Raw genomic sequence first — 23,212 nt, 5'->3', positions numbered from 1 at the left:
TAACCCATTAATTAATTAGTTTCAGAGAGAGAGTAAGAGTGAGTGGGGGAAGGGCAGAGAAAGAGAGGGAGAGAGAGAATCCTAAGCAGGCTCCCCACTGCCAGCGCAGAGCCGGATGTAAGGCTCGAACTGGTGAATCATGAAATCATGACCTGAGCTGAAACCAAGAGTCAGATGCTTAACTGACTGAGCCCCCCAGGTGCCCCACTTTTTTAAGTCCTCTCTCTGGTCAACGTGAGGCTCGAACTTACAGCCCTGAGATCCAGAGTTAGAAGCGGTTCCCACCGAGCCAGCCAGTACAATTTCTTTTTGTCATTTTGGCTGGACTGAGTGTAATGAGCCCTTCGGTGAGGGAGGCCCTCCTGTGTGATGGGGCTGGAAATCCACGGGGATCCAGCAGAGGTAATGGGAGTTGCTCACGCTAGTGGGCACGCTCGGTGAGCGCTTCAAATACTGTCGCAGCGTTTAGGGCGCGGCCAATGAGCCTTAACCTGCGATTAGCACTGGGGCCTGTACCCTTCAGCCTTACCCAGGCTCCCTGTTAAAAAAGGAAGTGACCCCTCCCCCCACCCCGTACAAAAGCCTCATCAGTCAGGTTTATGGCCTGGAACTAATTGGCGCATCTTTATCTTTCTTTGAAGGTCTTAACATATGCACTAGTGGAAGTGCCACCTCGTGTGAAGAATGTCTGTTAATCCATCCGAAATGTGCCTGGTGCTTCAAAGAGGTATGTGGCCGGGGTGGGGGTGGAGAAGAAGGGGCAGGCTACCCCACGGCTCGCAAGTTGACTGTGCAGAAAATTCTGCAGACTGCGTCTTCCTCTTTTTTTTTTCTAGGGCATTTATAACATGGGTCTTCAGATCGTGTTGAGTGTTTTCACCCTATTTTAGGAAAACAGGGCCTTCCTTCCCCTTGTGGGGAAGCCAGTTATGACCCTCGTATGGTTTTCTGCTCTTTGGTAAGAGATGTGAGCATGTGAAGTGAGTTGTTGTGTGACAGTTCAGAACCTACAGGGGTGGGTGGCATGTTTGTGGAGGCCAGTCATCTTCATGGGGCTCGTCTGAGGATGAGTATTATGAGAAAGCCTTTATGGAATAGTTAAAAATAATGGTTGCTGTTTCTTCCCACCCTGTAAGAAGGGTTATAAGTTCAGAAAGATGTTAGGCATACTGCTTTCACAAAGCGATGCAAATACCAGAGCTTGGTGTGCTCATCAGCAAATGATCAATTTCTAAAATTCCTCTCTTGAAGGACATTTCTGGATCACTTGTCAAAACTATTGTCAGAAGCACAGGGCACAGACCCTCTTTGCACAAGCACCCTGTTAAGGTTATTTTTTGAAGAAGCTAAGACTTGCTATCTCGCACTGGCTAAGTGTCTGCAATTCAGTGCGTGGGGCCTGTCAGGAGGACAAGAGAGGGCTCCTGGGAGGCCACGCTTCTTCACCACGATGCAGCCTCAGAGCCTAGGGATTGGTTTCCTCTTCGATGGCTACAGATGGTCGTGTGGGGAGCCCCGCTAGATACCGCACACCTTTTACATGGCATCTCCAACCCTCACCACAGCTCCGTCAGGTAGGTGGGAATAACAACCATTTTATTGATGAAAATTGAAGGCTCAGAGAGGTGAAGTGACTTTTTCAAGACTACGCATTGTGCCAAAGCTGAGTTTCAGTCTGCCTTCTTGGACTTCTGAGTCCAAGCTCTTTCCTCAAGGCCACTCGGCCTCTCAAGTGTGACCTCTCGAATTTTTTTTTAGTAGAGAGTAAGATTACTAAATAAGTGATTCCAATCCCAATAAATTTATCCCAAGAAATCTTCTCAATGTATGAACCTTCATTGTGTTTGTGCTTAATTGTGGTGTGTTTATTATGAAATTTCTTTAAAACCTTTCACTGGTACCCTATGACTTGCATGACAAATCCAAGTTCCTTGGCCCCCACCTGCCTCCCCACCATCATCACTTGCCTGCCCCCAGCACTTTGGTCAGAGGGAACTACCCAAAGATCCCTAGAGAGCCCTGCCTGATGAATACCCTCATGGTTTTTCCTGTGCGTGCTCCTGTGCTTCCCCCCTTTTCCTGACCAACATTTGTCTTCCCCTGTTTTCAAGAATCAGTTCAAGACTCATCTCCTCTATGAAGACTTTCATGGTTTTCCCAGACACATCTGTCCACCTATCCATCCCTCAGTCCATCCACGCCATTCGGCAAGGAAATGTTATCTCTCTCTTCCCGAATGTTGGGGCAGGGGTTTTATCTGTCTTCTGCATTGCTGGATCCCCAGTACCCAGAGCGTTAACCTGGCACACAGTAGTTGCTCAATAAATACTGGCTGAAGGCTTTCACTGGATTGCTATTGATTATCTGCACGTGCAGGCCATGACCACCTCTTTGTCTCCCCATATTCTGTACTTCATTGGTAGCACTTATAACCTTTTATTGTTATTAATTTGTTTTCAGGTCAGTTACTGACTAAATCATCTTCTTGAAAATCTAAACTATGTCTTACTCATCTTGGCCTCTCCAGATTCAGCCAAGAATCTGGCAGAAATTCCTATTGAATAAAAGAGGTGGGCTTAAACAACATGTCGTTAGAAAACCAAAGTTTAAATCTCAGTTTTGCCATATTTCCTCCCAGTTTCTTGATATGTAAAACGAAGGTGACAGCTCCCACCCTCCAGCATAACTGGGAGTGTAGAATGAGATCAGGCCGTGAGAGGGTTTGTGAATGGGACTGCTGATTAACAGAAGGAGTATTATCCAGCAAACTGCTTCTGTTGTCGGTGACATTTTCTAGTAAATGTAGGCAGTGGGATCTGGAAGCCAGGGTCAGTGGTCTACTTTGGTTTTCTTCCTTTTCTTGTGCTAGTACCTCTGCGAGTCTGATGTCCTAATATTGATAGTGAATGACATTATCTCAAGGAACATGTCATTGTCCCAGGCCACACTTGGGTTCCCTCTCTAGCCCATCTGGTTCCCTGTGCTTCGGCGGAGCCTCAGTCTTGGTTGAAGAACTCCTCATTTTCTTGGGGCGAACTGCCCCTGGGGCCTGAGTGTATTTCAGGGAGCTGAGTTTGGAGAGTTCAGGAATAGTTTTTGATCAGTCTCTGCCCTTTAGCAAGACAGAGTAAGTGTGGCCGAGTGCCTTCTTAACCATATATCCTGGGACGTCATCAGAGAGGTAATGCGTGGCCAAGAGTGTATGATGTGTATGTACATTGAGGGCTGGTGCCTAATGGACAGCCAGGGAGGGCCAGGTCCCTAATCAGTGTGTTTGTGTGGATTCTGATCCACCCACCTGCCTTGTCGTTGCACACCAGCACAGATTAATCTCAGAACATATTCCATCAAGACTCCCCTGCTCTTGAACTCACCGTGCTTTCTTATTTTACTTGAGGTGGGGTAGGGATCCTCACTCTGCATTTAACATTCCTTATAACCTAATTCCACATCTACCCAGTCTGCCCTCCCATCACTGTATTCTCCCACCGGTATCGAGTTTGAGTCTGCTCTTGGTCAGCTCCTGCTCAGCACCTCACTGTGGTTCTCTACCCAGTTCTGCTGTGTTGCCTGCCTCTCTCTCTCTCTCTCTCTCTCTCTCTCTCTCTCTCTCTCCTTTTTTAAGATTTTATTTTTAAGTAATCGCTATGCCCAACATGGGGCTCGAACTCACAACCCCAAGATCAAGAGTCACATGCTTTACTGACTGAGGCAGCCAGGTGCCCCCTGAATGGCCTTGTCAACCTGGCTCTTTTGCTCTCTTGTCTTTTCTTTCTTTCTTTCTTTCTTTCTTTCTTTCTTTCTTTCTTTCTTTCTTTCTTTCTTTCTTTCTTTCTTTCTTAATTTTTAAAGTTTATTTATTTATTTTGAGAGAGAGAGGGAGAGAGAGAATCCCAAGCAGGTGCTGTCAGCACAGAGCCTGACACAGGGCTCGAACTCACGAACTGTGAGAGCATGACCTGAACTGAAATCAAGAGTGGGACGCTCAACCAACTGATGCCAACCAGACATCCCTCTTTGTCTTTGTTTCCTGATGTAGTTTACTGGTGGCTTCAGACTCACCCTCTGGCTTCAAGACCAGAATTGCCAGGCTTTTTTGTACTCTGAGACCAGGAGTGTAGGAGGCTGCCTGTCCTCACCTGTTCCCATTGCACACCTCAGCCCCTGCCCCTAATACTTTGTGATACCCCCATGGCCCCTGCTTTTCAACCAACACGAACACTTATGGGGCTCTTTGTACTGCACAGGATGAAACACACAACAAACCCCAGCAGCTTATTATCCATTTTGTCTGTCATTTTTTTTTTTTTAGTGGAAAATTTCCCCTGATCTAAGATTATAAGTTTCACAACCCAGTTAGCTGTGAAGAGGAATTTGCAGGGCATGGCGTGTGTGTGTGTGTGTGTGTGTGTGTGTGTGTGCGCGCGCGCGCGCTTTCGGAGGCTCCGGGCAGCCTGCATTGTTTCTACACACACTTTCTTGCCTATGACCCAGTCACATCACTTTGCCTACGTGCAGTGAGAACTGGGAGACCAGACCTAGCTGTGTGCCCAGGGAGACCCTGTGCATGAGCAGAATGTGCTCGAAGCAGGGAAGCCAGTGTGGCTTGTAGGAGGACGATGGTTTGGGAGAAGTGGACAGGGCTGAAGCACCCAGGCTCCCTATGAGGATAGAGAGAGCAGAGTTTGTGCGAGTGGAGACAAAGATAGGCTAGGGGATTGCATACAGGACTGGGGAAGTGGGGAGTCTGTTGGGCATGACAGTGAGGCACCTTGTGTCCATGGCAGTGCAGGCTGCTGAGAAGCCAGAAGGAGAAGAACCAGGGAGGCAAGGCCGCTGGCTTGTGGTGTTTGGATAGGAGGAAATGGGGATGGATGTGGAAGAAGACTGGGGAAGCCTGGGCCAGGGTGAGGGGTCTTTGCCGGGGAGGTAGACATGGAGAGGCAGAAATGAAGGGCCAATAGGGCCGGGTGCAGGAAAATGAGGAAGGGGACTTTTTAGAAGCTGGGAAACAAGACAGGCCAAGTGGACCTTCTGGGGAAATTATGGTGGCTGGGGCGTAAATGAGACATTGCCTGTATTTTCCTTTGAGCTAGGAGGAAATGAAGAAAAAAAAAATGAGCATTCACTCCAGCTCACAATAAAATATAGGTTCTTTGAGAGCATCTCTTTGTGGTCATGAAAGGAATAATCTTGGCCTATTGTGGATGCTTCATAAATATTTGTTCAGTGAATTAAATGAGTCGCCTGAAAGCTGCCGGAGGGATTTCTCCATCCCCGGGGCAGAGGGTACATGTGGGAGGGTGTTGCTCATGCACAGATTTCAGTTTGGATCGCTTACCCTCTCCCCTCACTGCCCCCACATCCACTCGGGCTCTGAGGGGCTGGCCTGGCCCTGCCATATCCCGGGGAAGAGGCCAGCCTCAGATGGTGGTCAGCTCCCCACCTGTGCCCACTTCTCTGCCAGGCTCTCTGCCCATTCACAAGTTTGTTTCTTCCCTTTTCATCCCAGAAATTGGGACTGTCTGCCTCTTTCCTGCCTAGGTTCCTCTTCTCCCAGGGTCTGAAAGTTTCTCAGCTCACCCACCCCTGCTGTTTCAGAGACAAACAAAAATCCACCCTTTCCCCCAAACCACCACCCACATCTTTTTAGAGTTTCAACCTTCAGCCAGAGTAGGCAGGATGGGGTACTAGAACCTGAATGAACCTGATCGCACTGGCGGCGATGCAGGCACAGGCCTTCACTGCAGGGAGAGAGATTTTGGTGAGCCAAGGGTACAGGGAGCTAGGTGTTACAATGTTACAAACAGTGGAGCTCACTGTATCTTCTACATGGTAGGTGATGGAGGGAGCGAAAGAGAGCAAGTTAAAACAACTTGCAAAGGCCAATGTGGTAGCAAATTAAAAGGGATCTAAATTTGGAACACTTCCGTTTTCTTTTTTATATCACCGCATAGTGACTAAAAGCCATAAAAGATGTTTCAAGTTCCTGTTCCCATTCTGTTGCTTCTTTTGGAAGTTTGCCTGTAATGCAGTTTCCTTTTATGAGTCCTTGGAGGGTTGATGGATGCGTTTCTGGAGACCACGGACAGATGCTTCCTCCATGAAGTGAAACTTTTAGCATCGAGCATCGGGAGCACCTGCAATGGTTGAGCTGTGCCCAATTAGAAGCCCTTCCTGAAACTAGTTTCCATTTTTCCAAGTTGAGATGAAGTCCCCACTCTCCTTCCGTACCTGTTTTTCTGCATAAGAGAGAATATTTATCCTCCAAGTTTGATAGATGGCAGGAAGATCTCTGCCTTGGGGGCAGCAAGGAAGTACTAAATTCAGAGGGATGGAATCCGGGGACCCAGAGTTAGTTTCTTGCTGCAGAATTCAGCCATGGCCTTGTTTGAGATGGAAGGTAGGTGATGCAAAGAGCACTGCGGTCCAGGCAGCTGAGGCCGGATGAATTTGAATTTCTTGGGTGAAGTTTGGCATGAACTTTGGCATGTGGGCCTCTGATTCCTCACGCATAGAGAGGAGGGGCTGACACCAGGTGGTGCATCTGAAGGCCATTCCCCTTGGAACTCACTCTATTCTGACACCTGGAGAGGTTCCAAATATCCGGCCTCTGGGATCTGAAGACTCTTAACACATCAGATAGCAGGATGTCATTCATGTGAGGAAGATTTTTCTCAATCATGAGTCTTTCTTTCCTCCCGGGGTTTATGGTTTGGGGCATCTGCATTCACAGAATTGAAGCCTAAAATGGAGATATTGAGACATTTCCTTTTATTTATAATGCTTGCATATCTGGAAGGTTATAACCACTACAGTGTATGCCCCTGATCTCTGTGGTTTTAGGTCCCTGTGTTTATTTTGTTTTTTAAATTAATTAATTAACTGATTTGATTATTTATTTTGAGAGAGCGTACATGAGCAAGGGAGGGGCAGAGAGAGAGGGAGAGAGAGAATCCCAAGCAGGCTCTGCTCTGCCATTGTGGATACCAATGCAGGGGCTCGATCCCATGAACCGTGAGATCATGACCTGAGCAGAAATCAAGAGTTGGATGCTTAACTGACTGAGCCACCCAGGCGCCCCTAGGTCCTTGTCTTTAAATATGCATCTGTTTTCCTTCAAAATTAAACTATCTAGAAAGGAGTTCAGGAATAGAGGAGACTCACCTGGGCTTGTGGGGTCAGCACTCCTGTTGGGCCTGCAGCACTCTGTCCTTTGCTTGACCAGCAAGAACCTATGGCTGGAAATTAGTCTTGGCTATTTTCGGAAGACTGTGCCAGATGGACCTTCAACTACTGTGGGAATCCCACCACTGAGGGAGCTGCCTTACTCTTGAAAGGTGCTTCAGACCTGCTAAGCTCAGAGGTGCCTCAGGTGGTGTCCTTGAGGCCTTAGAGCCCTGGGACAATGACAAGGCTCAAATAATAGGTAAAGATGTCTCAAAGGCTGTTGAACACATCAGTGAAACCATTGGGCCTGCCCCAAATAACAAGACACTGAACTTGGTGAAATAGGAGAAGGTTGACAACCTGATGATAGAGGTGGAGGTCACTGAGACTAAGTCTAAATTTGGTGTAGGTGCCGTTGTAGGGTGTCCCTGGCTGTGTGCTGAGAAGGGGGCTCTCTGTAGTGTCCCCTTTCTGACTTGGTTGGCACTACTGAAGTCACCTTGAGAGTTTTGTTTTGTTTTGTTTTTATAGTAAGCTGTATGCCCGATGTGGGGCTTGAACTCACGATCCCTAGATCAAGAGTCACATGCTCCACCAGCTGAACCAGCCAGCTGCCCCACGAGTTGCGGTTTTAATATGGTCATTGGTAGTTCTCATACTGGCAACCAGGTGACAATACAAAGGTCAGTGGCCCTCCCTTGGCTGCACAGCAAACTTCCAGGAAGCCACGTGCATTGTAGTGAAGGTTTACCACAACCTCGAAGAATATTATTAAGGAGACCTAAGCTGCTACCAGTGAGGGGAATGAAGAGAGCGTTGCTCCTAACATCCTAGAGATGAAAGAGGCCTCAGAGCTGCTCGAGTACCATTGAGAAAGCCAGACACACAGAGAAGGCTGTACTTGGCACGGGTGTGGCCGTCAGGTCTAGGAAGGATGACCTGGACTCTAATTAAGTCGGCTGATGATCCTAGCAGGTGCATCTCCCCTGGCCAGCAGGTGGCCCTGTACAAGTTCTCCATCAAGGACTGGTAGTGTCTGTCAAAAATCTTTTGAGCAGGACGACTAGGAAGCTTGGATGAAGTTCACTGCTAATGCTGGTGTCTGGGCTGTAGGGCATGATCTCGATGGCCAAGCTGAAATGAATCGCCAAGGCTATGGACTAGGAATCATGCAACCACCTCCTGCAGGAAGCACGTTGGCTCTGTAACCTAGTCTGTTTTAGAATGCAAGCTGCTCCAGACCAATGGGAGGGATGTCAGGGCTCCCTGTCACTCTGGGGATACCAAAGATGCTTTCTTTCATTGCCAACCTGATGGCAGAGTTTTGCCCTGGACAGCTCAAGACGGTGTACCTTGACAATCAGAACTGGGCCAAGCACGACCAGCTCGTCAGAATTGGAGGAGCTGGCAGCAAGGCCTAGTATGTCAGCAAGAAGTTCAGAAATTTTCGCCAAGTAGGCTCTGAGCAGGCGAGCCCCCGAGCCCTTCCAGCTCTGGACAGCCAATTAGACCTCCGCTGCAGACAGCTCAGGACTGCAGACCTCTCCCTTCCCCCATCCCTGTGCTTTTGTACTGCTTCATTAGAATGTCTACATCAGAGCCGAACTTGGCCATGTGGAACCTAGTTTGGAAAGCCTAGCTTTGAAATCCTGTATAATTTCAAGGATAATTAGTTTTAGCTGGAATCATTATTTTTCTCACCTGTTCCACAAGTGTCTGGAGCCACTTATACTTACAGTACCAGCCCTGAGGTTGACAGGCAAGATCCCAGGGGTTCAATATACAAAAAAAAAAAAAAAAAAAAAAAAAAAAAAAAATCAATTATGAAACAAAAAACACCAACAAAATCACAGAGGCCCAGAACAACACATCTGGTTTTACTTATATAAAAACACTGCAAATTGTTCTTGACTTCTTGGTCTTGAACCTTGTGAAGGCTCTAATAGGCATTGGCTAGTCCTGGGGCATCCTGGACCATGATGAACAAACGGCGAGTCCTCCGAGTGTCTGTGCTTCTCCCAGCAGTCTGGCTCTTAACACAGCAGTCAGGACACTTGAATCATTTGAGGCTCTCTGACAAAATGTTACAGAGGGGAGGGGAAGAGATCAGCATTGTAACTCCTCTAGCTATTACAAGGATTATCTAATCGAGTACTGGCATTCAGCCAGCTGGTGGAGGTGATCTTATTTTCTACATCCATCAGTGAAAGGATGTTCAGAGAGAATCTTGGGTTTACTTTGCTGTTGAAAATCCCCTTACTGCAAAATGAGGAATACTTATAAGTACCATATTTTATAACAGAGTATATTATTTCATTTTAAAGTGAGTGGCCTAAACTCCTGATGCCCAGATAAGGTTGGGTCAATCTGATACACAACCTTCTCCTAAATCCAGCTTAAGAAAAGAAAGTGTCGGGGCACCTGGGTGGCTCAGTCAGTTAAGCGTCTGTCTTCAGCTCAGGTCATGATCTCATGGTTCATGAGCTCGAGCCCTGCGTCGGTCTCTGTGTTGACAGCTCAGAGCCTGGAGCCTGCTTCGGATTCTGTGTCCCCTTCTCTTTCTATCCCTTGCCTGCTCACACTTTCTCTCTCTCTCTCTCTCAAAAATAAACAAACATTAAAAAATTTTTAAGAAAAAAGAAAAGAAAGTACCTTTCTTGTTTATTATTCAAATAACAGTAAAGATAATACAAAATATAGTTTTAGTCACTCCAATGCCTCAACTATCCTTAATTAAAAAAAACTTTAGTTTTGAATCCCAATGCAGCTATGATTGTATTTTCTGATTTAGTCTTCATAGTTTTGAATGACTGTGTTTGGAGATCATATACCATGTTTTTCTTATCATTTGGGGATTTAGGTTTATAAGATCATGCTATTCTAAATAACGCTGCAGTATATATCTTCTTATAGAGTCTCCCCTTCTGATTGATTTCTTGTGATAAATTCCTAGGAGTGGACCGCTGCGTCAAAGGGCACTGTGTTCGTTGCCATGTTGTCTAACAGAATGACTGTGCAGAATGTACAGGTCCTGCACAGTAGATGAGTGGACGGCTCAAAAGTTACCTCTTTATTGCCTGAATGACTACTTGTCCACTTATATAGCATCTTTCAAAATTTTTCAGTTGTATAACTGACCAGTTACTTCCCCCCCCGCTAATCATGTAGACACATGCATTTTTTCAGGAGAATTTTGACCATTAAAGGAATAGTGAAATGAAACAGTTTCATTATGCGTTTACAGTTTACAAAGTGCAGTCATATCCAGTACTTTAATCAACTCTTGTAATCCTCGGTGAGGCATATTGGGGTCTATGCTATCACTTTTACCGCTTTCAGACGATAAAAATGGAGTGCAGAGGGTTTCAGGTCCACGAGATGGTGATGGGTCTGCCACCTGAGGTGCTCTGGAAAGACAGCCTGACCACCGTGTGCTCTCTCCTCCTCTGTCTCTGCACCTAGGACTTCGGCAGCCTGCGCTCAGTCACCTCCAGGTGTGACTTGGAGGCAAACCTGGTCAAAAACGGCTGCGGAGGTGAGTTTGAGAGCCCAGCCAGCAGCACCCGGGTCCTGCGAAGCCTGCCTCTCAGCAGCAAGGGCTCCAGTCCCACGAGTTCGGATGTCATTCAGATGACGCCCCAGCAGGTTGCCCTGAGCCTGCGGCCCGGTGAGTGCCCTCGGATGGGACGTGTTAATAATGAGAGACCCAGCCCGGGCAGGCTGAGAGCAGAGCTGATAGAGGGAAATGGCAAGGTGTGGCCCAGACCCCAGAAGCAGAGTCCAAGGCCCCCGTGGACAGATGGGTAGCTTTGCTGTTTTTTTAATTGCAGAAAATTTAGCATTTTAGCCATTTTAAAGTATATAGTTCAGTGGCATTAAGTACATTCATGCACCGAGTTGTCTAAGTAGCACCACCATCCATTTCCAGAACTTCTCATTACCCCAGCCTGAAACTCTGTGCCCATTAAACATGAATTCTCGATTGTACCCTCACTCTCGACCCTGGAAGCCACCACTGTAGGTGCTCCTCTAGGTGCCCCATATAAGTAGACTCATACGGTAGTTTTCCTTCTGTGTCAGGCTTGTTTTACCCAGAAAATGTCTTCAGGGTTCATCCATGTTGTAGCAGGTGTCAGAATCTGCTTCCTTTTTAAGGCCGGTTGAAACTCCCTCATACATGTATGCTGCATTGTTTGTCTGTTCATCCATCCGTGGACACTCGAGTTGCTTCCACTTTTCAGCTATTATAAATAGCATTATTGCATTTTATGGGAGGATACTGGCCGGTTGACTCCCTAGTGAATGCAAGTTTCTCAGGAAAGTGCTGCTTCCAGGAAAGAGTATGTTTTCTTGTCAGTAAATTCCATTTGAGTCCATGGCATTCTGAAGGGACAGACTTTCAGAGTAGAGGTGTTTTGTCTTATGACCCTAGAGCCCCTGCAAGCCCTAGAATTGATGGTGATGTGAAGAAACTAACAGATTTTGCATACCTGCTGTGTGCTGAATACCTGGCCGACTCTAAGGTAGCTAATACCATTTGACACACGAAGGGCGACCCACTCAAGGTCTCCCACTTAGAAATGGTCTCTGAGGGGTGCCTGGGTGGCTCAGTCGGTTAAGCATCCGACTTCGGCTCAGGTCGTGATCTCACACTCCGTGAGTTCGAGCCCTGCGTCAGGCTCTGTGCTGACAGCTCAGAGCCTGGAGCCTGCTTCCGATTCTGTGTCTCCCTCTCTCTGACCCTCCCCCGTTCATGCTCTGTCTCCCTCTGTCTCAAAAATAAATAAGCATTAAAAAAAAATTAAAAAAAAAAAAAAAAAAAGAAATGGTCTCTGAGTCAGCTCCAGGTCTTTGTGACTGTAAAACTGCTGTTTTTTTTCTATTTCATCACTTTTGTTTTGTATTATTCTACATATTAGAATTGTTATGATGTCAAAGAGTAGATATGCATGTGTCTAAATTAGGAAATACCACATTATCAAGAGAAGATAGCTTATTTCCAAATTCCTTTGAGTTTTAGCCTTTTCTTCTATGTCATTGCCTAAAAAACCATTGGCAATAACTATTTCCAGAGGGTTTATATAGACCTCAGAGTTGCTTGGAGCCAGTGGCAAGAATCATGGATGTGGTTGGCCGTCCCGGGTTCCAGCTCTGGTTCTGTCCCTAGCTCAGAGGGCATGGACAGGTTAGCCCTTCCCTTAGCATCTCAAGGTCTTTGTCACAAATGAGACTTTTTGTGTAGACACACCTAAAAAAATTTTTTTGTGTTTGTTTATTTTTGAGGGGGGCGGCACAAGTGGGGCAGGGGCAGAGAGAGAGGGAGATACAGAATCTGAAGCAGGCTCCAGGCTCTGAGCTGTCAGCGCAGAGCCCAACACGGGGCTCAAACCCACAAACCATGAGATCATGACTTGAACTGCTGTTGGATGCTTAACTGACTGAGCCACCCAGGCGCCCCTAAATACACTTAAAAAAATTTTTTTTATGTTTATTTATTTTTGAGACAGAGAGAGACAGAGCATGAATGGGGGAGGGTCAGAGAGAGAGGGAGACACAGAATCTGAAACAGGCTGCAGGCTCTGAGCACAGAGCCTGATGCGGGGCTGGAACTCACGGACCACAAGATCATGACCTGAGCCGAAGTCGGATGCCCAACCGACTGAGCCACCCAGGTGCCCCCCCAAAAAATTTTTTTTAATGTTTATTTCTGAGACAGAGACAGAGCATGAGTGGGGGAGGGGCAGAGAGAGAGGGAGACACAGAATCAGAAGCAGGCTCCAGGCTCTGAGCTGTCACAGCATAGAGCCCGACGCGGGGCTTGAACCCACAAACTGTGAGATCGTGACCTGAGCCGAAGTCAGTCCCTCAACCGACTGAGCCACCCAGGCGCCCCTTAAAAATTTTTTTTTGATGTTTGTTTATTTTTGAAGGAGAGGGAGACAGTGTGTGAGGGGGGGAGGGGCAGAGAGAGAAGGAGACATAGAATCTGAAGCAGGCTCCAGGCTCCGAGCTGTCAGCACAGAGCCCGACACGGGGCTCGAACCCGTAAACCGTGAGATCATGACCTGAGCTGAAGTCAGAGGCTTAACCAACTGAGCCACCCCGCCGCCCCTAAAATTAGCATTATTTTCAAAGAGTAGTGGCCAAAGGTGTCAATTCTGGAGTCGGTCAGGTCTGGGTTTGAATAGTGCCTCTCCGTGTCTCAGAATTGGTTTTAGCCCAGCACCGCCATCATAAGCACTCAGTTATGCTTGCTCTTGCTGCTGACATCCTATGGTTAAGAATTGTTTTGTTCTGCCTCGTGAATGGTCTTGGAAATACGAAACAAAATACGGGTGTATGTGGCCCTGCTACTTAGAGAGGCACACACTACCAGATCACAGGAATTAGTGTGGGGATTAGTTGAGGTTGCTATTTTTATGAGTCCACTGTAAGTGACACTTAGGCTTTTTGTTTGGTGAGATACCATGCTGAGAGAGAGAAGGAAGGGAGCTCTGGCAGAGCTGTGTGCCAGTGTAGAGAAGAGTCAGCTGAGCCTTTATGTGGGTAGCTATTTGGTGATGTGCTCTGGGTTAAAATAACTCATCTCCTTATGTGAAGACAGGCTCAGGGTCAGGGGCTGTGACCCAGAAGGGGATGTAGGAATTGTGGTAGACTATTAAGATATTAGAACATTGTGTAGGGTAAAGTGGCTGGCCGTTAATGTGAATGATGTGTCTTCTTTTTTATTTAATTATAGTATAACAGTAACTTAAAGGAAATTCTTGAAAAATCTACTTTAATGCAATATTATTTTTCATTTTTACTAGATCTTGTCTCTATTCTTGTGTTCATATTTTTCATATACTTATAATGTATTTATAATCATGTACTGTCTTCAGTAATTAACAAAGAACAAAATTCGTACCTCCAAACCAGTTTATAGTTTCAGGGTCACCAACAAGGGAGGTTTTTAACTTATATTTTTGCAACTTGTCATTTAGAATTGCTCTCAGAGCCCATGGTTTTCTAAGAAGTATTTTCCTTCAAGGTGGCAAATCCTTATTCTTCAGGGTAGATTTAGTTTAGGAAGGAGTTGGAAGTCACACAAAGCCAGAGATGTTACAGTTTTAATTCTCCTTCTTAAAATCAGAGTTAAGGTATGACTGTGAGGCAGAGAAACTGTTGTTTGACTTGACTTACCGACTGGCTTTTCAACAGCTCTCAAAGAGGAGTTAAAGAAGTGATTTGAGTGAAGGTAGCCTCCTTGGGCAAAGTTTTCTTGGCAGTGTATTTATGCACAGCACTGATTTATGCACAAAGCACAATGTATGCTCAGTTAAAGAAGAAAGAAGTCTTATTCTAATATGCTTGTTGTTAGAATTCCAAGTCATCACATATTTAAGAAATGCATTATTTTGCCTACTGAACTGTCTCAGAAATGAACAAAAAAAGGGTGTATGGGGCCCTGCTGGATTGCCAGGGATTAGTGCTGGGGTTAGTTGAGGTTACTGATGTTAGCAGTCTGGGTAGAGTCTCATCTCATGCTAAGCATTGTGATACAGTTTCTGGTGTTGGAAATAAAATGGAAAGCGTGATCCTTTTTCTATTTTTTTGTTTATTTTTATTTTTTAATTTTTTTAAACTTTATTTTTTTATTTAAAAAATTGTTTTTACATTTATTTATTTTTGAGAGAGAGAGAGAGAGACAGCACAAGTGGGGGAGGGGCAGAGAGAGAAGGAGACACAGAATTTGAAGCAGGCTCCAGGCCCTGAGCTGTCATTACAGAGCTCGATGCAGGCTCAAAGTCACAAACTGCGAGATTATGATCTGAGCCGAAGTCGGACACTTAAACGACTGAGCCACCCAGGGGCCCCAAACTTTATTTATTTTGAGAGAGACACAGAGAGCAATCAAGGGAGGGACAGAGACAGACAGAATACCAAACAGGCTCCATGCACTGTCAGCACAGAGCCCACCGTGGGGCTCGAACCCACGAACCATGAGATCATGACCCAAGCCGAAACCAAGAGTTGGACGCTCAACTGACTGAGCCATCCAGGTGCCCCGATCCTTTTTTCAAGACAAAATCATTTTGTGGGTGCTGTGGATGGGCTCTGATTGTGTATGTGGTGATGGAGAGCCCATTTCTGGGAGGTCAAGGTGATGGAGGGACTGGCTGCCCAGTTAAGGTATACCCAAACTGTGAGGATGTTTGTCTATAGAGATGAACACTTGGAGGAGATCTGATGAAAATATGAATTCCTAAAGGTCTAGAACCTTGTAAATATATTTATGAAATGTAGAAACACCTGAAGCCAATGAAGCCTCTTAAAATCTTGAACATTTTAATATTTTTAAAGAGAAGGACAGGCAGGCCCCAGATATTTATTTATTTGGGGGAGGTAGAGAATGCTATGTTGTAGTCAGCAACATTCAGTTTACCAAGTGCATAGTTAACCTAAGTTAATCACCCCCTGACTCTGGAGAAGCCCTTGAGATATAGTGATTTTTTCCATTATTTATTTTTAGAAATGCTTTTTTGTCTCCTCCCTCACATAGATATTTGCTGAGTGAAGTATAACCCTTTGCCAGCCTTATACCAGACTAATCGAAGGCAAGCCTTGGTATAGTATGAGTGAGTTGTTGTTCCAGGGGAAGCCTGGGGAAAAGAAAGGAAAATTTCCCTCTATACAGAACTTTTTGTTTTGCTTTTCTTTCTTTCTTTCTTTCTTTCTTTCTTTCTTTCTTTCTTTCTTTCTTTCTTTCTTTCTTTCTTTCTTTCTTTCATTAAAACGTGATTCCCATACTGTAGAAGTCACAATTTTATTATCTTATTTTTATGTTTTTAAATAATTTTTTTAAGCATATTTGGTTTTTTAAATAATCTGTACACCTAACAGGGGGCTTGAACTCACAACCCTGATATCAAGAGTTGCACGCTTTTCTGAGTGAACCAGCTGGGTGCCCAAGTCACCATTTTAAAGTATACAATTCAGGAGTGCCTGAGTGTCTCAATCGGTTAAGTGTCTGACTTCGGCTCAGGTCATGATCTCATGGTTTGTGGATTCGAGCCTGCGTTGGGCTCTGTGCTGACAGCTCAGAGCCTGGAGCCTGCTTCAGATTCTGTGTCTCCCTCTCTCTCTACCCCTCCCCGGCTCATGCTCTGTCTCTCTTTCAAAAATAAAAAACATTAAAAAAAATTTTTTTTAAGTGTATAATTCAGTGGTTTGTAGTATATTTGCAACATTGTGCAACCATCACCACTGTCTCATTCCAGAATACTTTCCTTACCTCAAAAAGAAACCCTATATGCATTAACATGCCCTCCTTATCTTTTCCCTCCCTGCCACGTAGGTCCTGGCAGCCTCCAATCTACTTCCTATTTCTATGTTTTTGCTTATTCTGGACATTGTTCTCTTTCTTTCTTTCTTTCTTTCTTTCTTTCTTTCTTTCTTTCTTTCTTTCTTTCTTTCTTTCTTTTAATTTGGAGAGAGAGGAAGAGCATGAGTTGGGGAGAGAGGGCAAAGGGAGAGAGAAAGAATCCTAAGTAGGCTCCACACTCAGCACTGAGTCTGATGCAGGGCTGAATCCCATGACCCTGGAATCATGACCTGAGCTGAAATCAAGAGTGGGACACTCAACCAACAGAGTCACCCAGGTGTCCCTATTCTGGACATTATATATAAATCGTATGGTATATGGCATTTTATGTCTGGCTTCTTTCACTTTGCAAAATATCTTCAAGATTCATCGATGTAGCATTTATCACTTCCTTCCTTCCTTTTCATGGACAGATAATATTCCATTGGGTCTGTATAGATATACCACATTTTAGCTGATGAATACTGGGGCTGTTTTCACTTTGGGGCAGTCATGACTAATGCTACTGTAAAAATTCATGCACAAGTTTTTGTTTGGACATGTGTTTTCAGTAATCTTGAGTACATTGCTAGGAGAAGAATTTGTGGGTCATATGGTAATTCTGTGTTTAACTTTTTGAGGAACGGCCAACTTTAAGCAAGAGTTTGTGTAAACACAGGATCATGTTTTCCATTTTGTTTTCAGTCCTGGAACTGTATGTGAGGATAACAACCTTAAAAAATTCTTAACAAAGGATGTAAACTTTGGAATAAAGGTTATTGAAATGGTGAATAAAAGGCCATAGGTAGGTTGAAGCACTGGGGCAGTTAGAAGGGATTTACTTAAGTCATCATTTGCCTCGATCCTTTAGCTCATTGACCAGTAGTTTGTTTTTTCGTGTGCTTTACTTTGAAATAATTTTAGGTTCACAAGAAGTTGCAAAAGTAATAGAGTTTTTTATACCCTTCCTAATGTTCCCTGATAACATGTTACATAACCAAAGTACATTACTGAAACTAGGAAACTGACATTGGTACAGCACTATTAACTAAACTACAGGTGATTGGTTGCTTTTGAGATGGGTTTCCTGCCAGTCCGTGTCTGTGCTTTTTTTCCCCCTCCTCCCGGTTCTGCTTTGGGGATGCCAGTTACCTGACTTACAGATTGCTTCTGCCACCCAGAATGACAGAGTATATACTTTATTAAAAAGACTAAGAAAGACTTCATGGTGGGTAGATAAGAGGTTGGCTATAGATGGAATGTTTGTGGCCTCCCTCCAAAGTTTATTTATTTATTTTTATTTTTAAGTTTATTCATTTTGAGAGAGAGAGAGAGACAGAGACAGAGAACACAAACAGGGGAGGGGCAGAGAGAGAATCCCAACCAGGTTCTGTGCTGTCTGCACAGAGCCCGATGGTGGGGCTTAAACTCATGAATCATGAGATCATGACCTGAGCCGAAACCAAGAGTCAGACTCTTAACCGACTGAGCTACCCAGGTGCCCTGCCCCCAACATTTATAAATTGAAATCTAACCCCCAGTGTGATTGTATCAGGAGGTGTTAGGGCCTTGGGAAATGATTAAGGCCTGAGGACAGAGCCCTCGTGATTGGTATTACTGCTTTGAATTTATAAAAGACCGCAGAGGGCTCCCTGTCCCTTCTGCCATGTGAGGACACAGCAAGAAGTCAGCAGTCTGCATCCCAGAAGAGGATTCTCACCAGAACTCAACCGTGCTGGCATGTTGATCTTGGACTTGAAGGCTTCAGGACTGTGAGAGAGAAATTTCTGTTGTTTATTTTTATTTAAAAAAAATTTTTTTTTTTAACATTTATTTATTTTTGAGACAGAGAGAGACAGAGCATGAACGGGGGGAGGGCCAGAGAGAGAGGGAGACACAGAATCTGAAGCAGGCTCCAGGCTCTGAGCTGTCAGCACAGAGCCTGATGTGGGGCTCGAACTCACGGACCATGAGATCGTGACCTGAGCGAAGTCGGACGCTCAACCGACTGAGCCACCCAGGCGCCCCGAAATTTCTGGTGTTTAAAAGCCATCCAGTCTATGGTACTTGTAAGCCCAAATGGCCCAAGACAAGGTTATTTTCGAGGACACTAGGGATGTAGAGGCCAACTGTGTCTTCATGTGGTGCCTTCCTGGGTTCCATCTGTCAAGAGTCAGAATTCTGGGCTGAGGAGTGGGGTGGGTTGCAGCACACCAGCCTTGTCCTTGACCAGGGAAACAATTCTTTGGCTCCATGTCTGGATTTAATTCTTGGATGCTAATTACCTTCGGCTACAGTAAACAGAAGAGCTAGATGAGAGTCCTGAGGTATGCACTTGGGCCCTAATTCCCTGTAGGTCCTGTTTGCAATATACCTGATTTTAAGGTGTCCTTTCTTTCTTTCAATTTTTGGCACAGAAGGGTATTTCTGGGGAATCAAAAACTACTTACATTCATTTGGGGATGGCACGCATCTCTGTCGGTTGGAATACTGCTTTGTCTGAATGTTTGAACAAAATTCGATCTTAAACACACCAGGGATTCTTGGTGGAATCCCTACCTTCACTGTCTCCACTTCTTATTGAAGGGGCGGCAGAGAGAAAACACACTGTGAAAGTACATTTCAAGCAGATGGTTGATACTTGACTACAGTGGGGGAATCTGAGCAAGAGGCAGGCATTTTGTGCAAAGCACCGCCAGAGCTGGGAGCTTTGGAAATGGGAAAAACCAGGACATGAGAGGGCCTGCTTGCAGGGCAGGTGCGAGGTGCTTGGCTGTTTTGGGGGGTGTGCTTTGTCCCATTTGTTTGATCCTGCTGCTGGTGAAATGGGGGTCCTGTGGAATGGCCCCAGAGAGGAGGGGTAAAGCCACAGGGGATGACGAGCCTGTAGTGGTCTGACCTGGAGTGGGGCAGGGGGGCATGTGGGCTGGGATGGTGTTGCCAGAAGCAGGCACTGATGGAGTGCTCATGGTGAAGTTGATAAGGGCTCTGCTGGATGCATGGAAGTGACAGGTCTCCAGTGGTGCAGAGCTGTGTGGTTGGATGTATTGCCAGAGTGTATCTAAGTTTGCGTGGTTCTGGAAGTATGCCCAAAGATGGAAAATAGGTCCCAGACTTTCTCTCTGCACGTGGCAGCGGCCTCTCCTTCAGTCGGCTGACCTCGGAAGCCTTGCTTGTAGGGGAGCTAGTGCACGGCTGCTTAACTCCCACACTTGGCACTCATGCTGAGAATTGGTCCAGGAATGTCCTTCCTTCCAAAATCTGCTGATGGGACATCCCAATATTGCCAAGGCCCCCTCAGGAGTTTGTGGCATTTAAAATCAGGTATAGTGGGGCTCAGTAGGTTAAACTTCCGACTTCAGCTCAGGTCATGATCTCATAGTTCGTGGGTTCGAGCCCTGTGTCGGGCTCTGTGCCGACAGCTCAGAGCCTGGAGCCTGCTTTGGATTGTCTCTCTCTCTCTCTCTCTCTCTCTCTCTCTCTCTCTCTCCCCCCCCCCCACCCCCTGCTTGCTCTCTGTCTCTCTCTCTCTCTGTCTCTCAAAAATGAATAAACATTAAAATTAATTAATTAATTAATTAATTTTAAAAAATCAGGTGGAGTTGACATAGCAGTAAACCCTCATTCTGAACCCTAATCATACTACCCTCTTTCTTATACCCTTCAGTTTTTGGAAAACTGGGAGAAATACTTCTTTTTAATATTTGCAGCCCCCCATGTGTGCTTTTTAAAGTAATCAGTTTCCCTCAGAATATGATGCCAAAGAGGTTTCTGACTTCAGAGTAGATACCACCTTAACGCACACAAACGTGTATATCATACCTTGTTTGTCTTTTTGCTTTCATGCCTGAAAAATGTGGAGTTAAAATTTAATACCCAAGGCTAGAGCCGTTCACAATTAAGTTCCTGGCAGAATTTTCTATCTCCCTTTTTGTCCTTAGGGGAAATTGCTTTATTTTATTTATTTATTTTTTTTAACGTTTATTTGTTTTTGAGACAGAGACAGAGCATGAATGGGGGAGGGGCAGAGAGAGAGGGAGACACAGAATCCAAAGCAGGCTCCAGGCTCTGAGCCATCAGCCCAGAGCCCGATGCGGGGCTGGAACTCATGGACCGCGAGATCGTGACCTGAGCTGAAGTCGGATGCTTAACCGACTGAGCCACCCAGGTGCCCCGGAAATTGCTTTAATAACTGACTTTTGGGGGAACCCAGGGGAGGTTTTCCTTGTGTACAAGCATTTGTGTGGTGTTAGGATACATTGTGTCCTTTGATCCCCACAGTAATTAACATCCTCCCATTTTACTGATCCAGAAACTGAGGAGCAAATTTAGAGGAGCCTGAAGTCTTCCAGGTTCTGGGTGACAAGGTCTGGGTTTTAAGCCAGCTCTCGCTCTCCAAATCTGGTGCCCTCTTCCCTCCCAGGGGTGCCTCCCAAGTCCAAGCCTGTTCTCTGCTCTCTGGTCCTAAAGTCCTCATCTGTTCATTATTCATAATCCACAAAAAGGTATAAGTGGATTCTGGATAAAAGAAGATGTAGTTGGGAAGTTGGGGGGAAGGGCACAGGTGGACAGAAAATGTAGAAGACTCTGCCAAGAGGTCATGGGATTGGACAGAGCAGACATGATTATAGGCTCTGCCCATTTGGGGTCTGTGGTCTGCCCACACAAAGACCAAGGAGGTTCTCCCTTGCCCCAAGTTCTCTTCCCTCCTGCCCCTCCCCCACTGTGATGTGGCATCCAGGGCTGGGAGGGGCTCAGAGCAGGGACCTGCTCTGTCTGCCTGATGGGAGCCAGAGGCAGACATTACAGCAGTCTAGAATTCATTCTGGAAGAAATCTCCAACATTCCTCAGCTTGATTCAGACTCTGATGGTTTTTAAAAATAGGCTCCTATGAACAGACAACCCAAACTGCATCAGTCTTGAGGAGGTGAGGACAGGGCACGCAAAGACAAGTCCCAGGAAGCAGGCTCAGTGCTGTCACTCAGGCACAAGATAGTAATTATAATAATTATACTTCATTTGTGCAGGCATTACTGCTTACCAAACACTGCTCTTCAAATGAGCGCTTCATAGGCTTAATCAGTGCTGTGCTGTTATTATTTCCATTGTTGATCTAAGGACACAGGCTCAGGTTGCTCCCCTAGTTGAGGGACCGAGCTGGAACTTGGATTGGAATCTTTCGGCCATCTGAATCTGCATAGTCTAGTTAATATAATGCGACCTGTCTGGGGTGGGAGAAGGAGAAGCAGCACATGGGATTGGGGTCCCTATCCTCCAAGTTCAAGAAGGCTTCAGCTTGCTGGTTGTCAGCTCGAGATGGGAGACCAGCTTCTCTCCCATCCAAGTACTAACCAGGCCCGACCCTGCCTAGGTTCTGAGATCAGACGAGATCGGGCGCGTTCAGGGAGACCAGCTTCTCTGAGAGGTGACTGCCACCACCAGGTGTGGACTCTGTGGGCAGGAGAGGCCAGCCTCACTGTGCTCTTCTGAATACACGAGTATGTCCACATGTCAAATGTGTGTGTGCAGCAATCCTACCTAGAGAGTTCAAGGACATCTTGGTGCCTCTGAAAAACTAATAAGCTCAAGGACAGATAGAATTACTTGGTATGATTGCCTCTTGAAGTCGGTTCTAAATGATGTGTTTTTAGAGCCTATGAAATGATGTAGGATAATTATCCTGGCATGGGTCTCCTGGTTGCTGCACTGACTTGGGTCTTTCTGTAAACCCTGGGAGGTGACATTGCAGAGGGCCACGCCTCCCAGACACTGGCTTTTCTCTTTGTTCATTTTCTCTGAATTAATTCCTCTTTCCTCTGTCTCTGACTCTTATTTTACAACCAAGAATTATTTTCTTTTTCTTGTAGCTGGTAGACAAATCTAGTAGTGTTTTCTTTCTTTCTTTCTTTCCTTCCCCCGCTTCGTTTTGATGGTGCTAAAATTTAGAATCTGTCTTCCTGTATTTATACATATAACTTATTTTTTTTTCTTTTTACTTTAGAGACAGTGAGTGCAAGAGAGCACATGAACAGGGGAGAGGGGCAGAGGGAGAGACAGAGAATCTCAAGCAGGCTCTGTGCCCAGAGTGGAGCCTGGCAAGGGGCTTGATCCCGTGACCCTGGGATCATGACCTGAGCCAAAGTCAAGAGTTGGATGCTCAACCAACTGAGCCACCCAGGCACCCCTGTACATATAATTTCTAATGATAATAATTTGTGTCTATGATATCCCAAAATGTCAAATATGCCCAAGAACTAAATACTGTTGCCTATAAATGCCTAGGAAAGTAGAAATAGGAGACATGGCACAAGCAAAAAATGTTTTTGCCCTTTGGGTGTATTTTAAGTGACAGTTGTCCCCGCTCTCGCTTGCCTTATACCTCTCTCCCTTTGCCCTCAGTTCTTACTCATTCCTGTACCTCCTTTTGTTTATTTCTTCCCTGTTTTCTGTTTCATACACACCTTGGCAGTCTCCTCCTGGCCACATTCCCACCTTGGCTTTTCCTTTCCCTGAAGTTGGTGCGGGTTGGTGGGTTAACTCTCACCTAATCTGTGTCCATGGAATTGTCTGGTCCATTATCCACCAACTGCCCAAGAGTCCTTTTGTTGACAAAACAGAACACCACTGGGGAGACTTGTTGTTAAGGAGTTTCCTCAAAAATGCCGAGCGAAGTATTTGGAAGGAGAACCTAGAACTTC

General features: G+C 45.7%; 1 protein-coding gene across 2 annotated transcripts in view; it reads left to right on the top strand.

The window, feature by feature from the left end:
* ITGB5 (integrin subunit beta 5) overlaps positions 1-23,212 on the top strand; it is a 122,307-nt gene that overhangs the window by 10,333 nt on the left and 88,762 nt on the right. For both annotated transcript variants that reach the window (XM_023260248.2, XR_002745280.2), the window contains exons 2-3: positions 642-727; positions 10,633-10,837. In XM_023260248.2, coding sequence (XP_023116016.1) covers positions 642-727; positions 10,633-10,837 — 291 coding nt within the window. The remainder of the gene's footprint in view (positions 1-641; positions 728-10,632; positions 10,838-23,212) is intronic.

The sequence above is a fragment of the Felis catus genome, chromosome C2 (genome assembly GCF_018350175.1).
Source record: "Felis catus isolate Fca126 chromosome C2, F.catus_Fca126_mat1.0, whole genome shotgun sequence".
NCBI classification, from domain to species: domain Eukaryota; kingdom Metazoa; phylum Chordata; class Mammalia; order Carnivora; family Felidae; genus Felis; species Felis catus.
The sequence above is the reverse complement of the archived record's forward strand: the minus strand, read 5'-3'. Positions and strand labels throughout refer to the sequence as shown.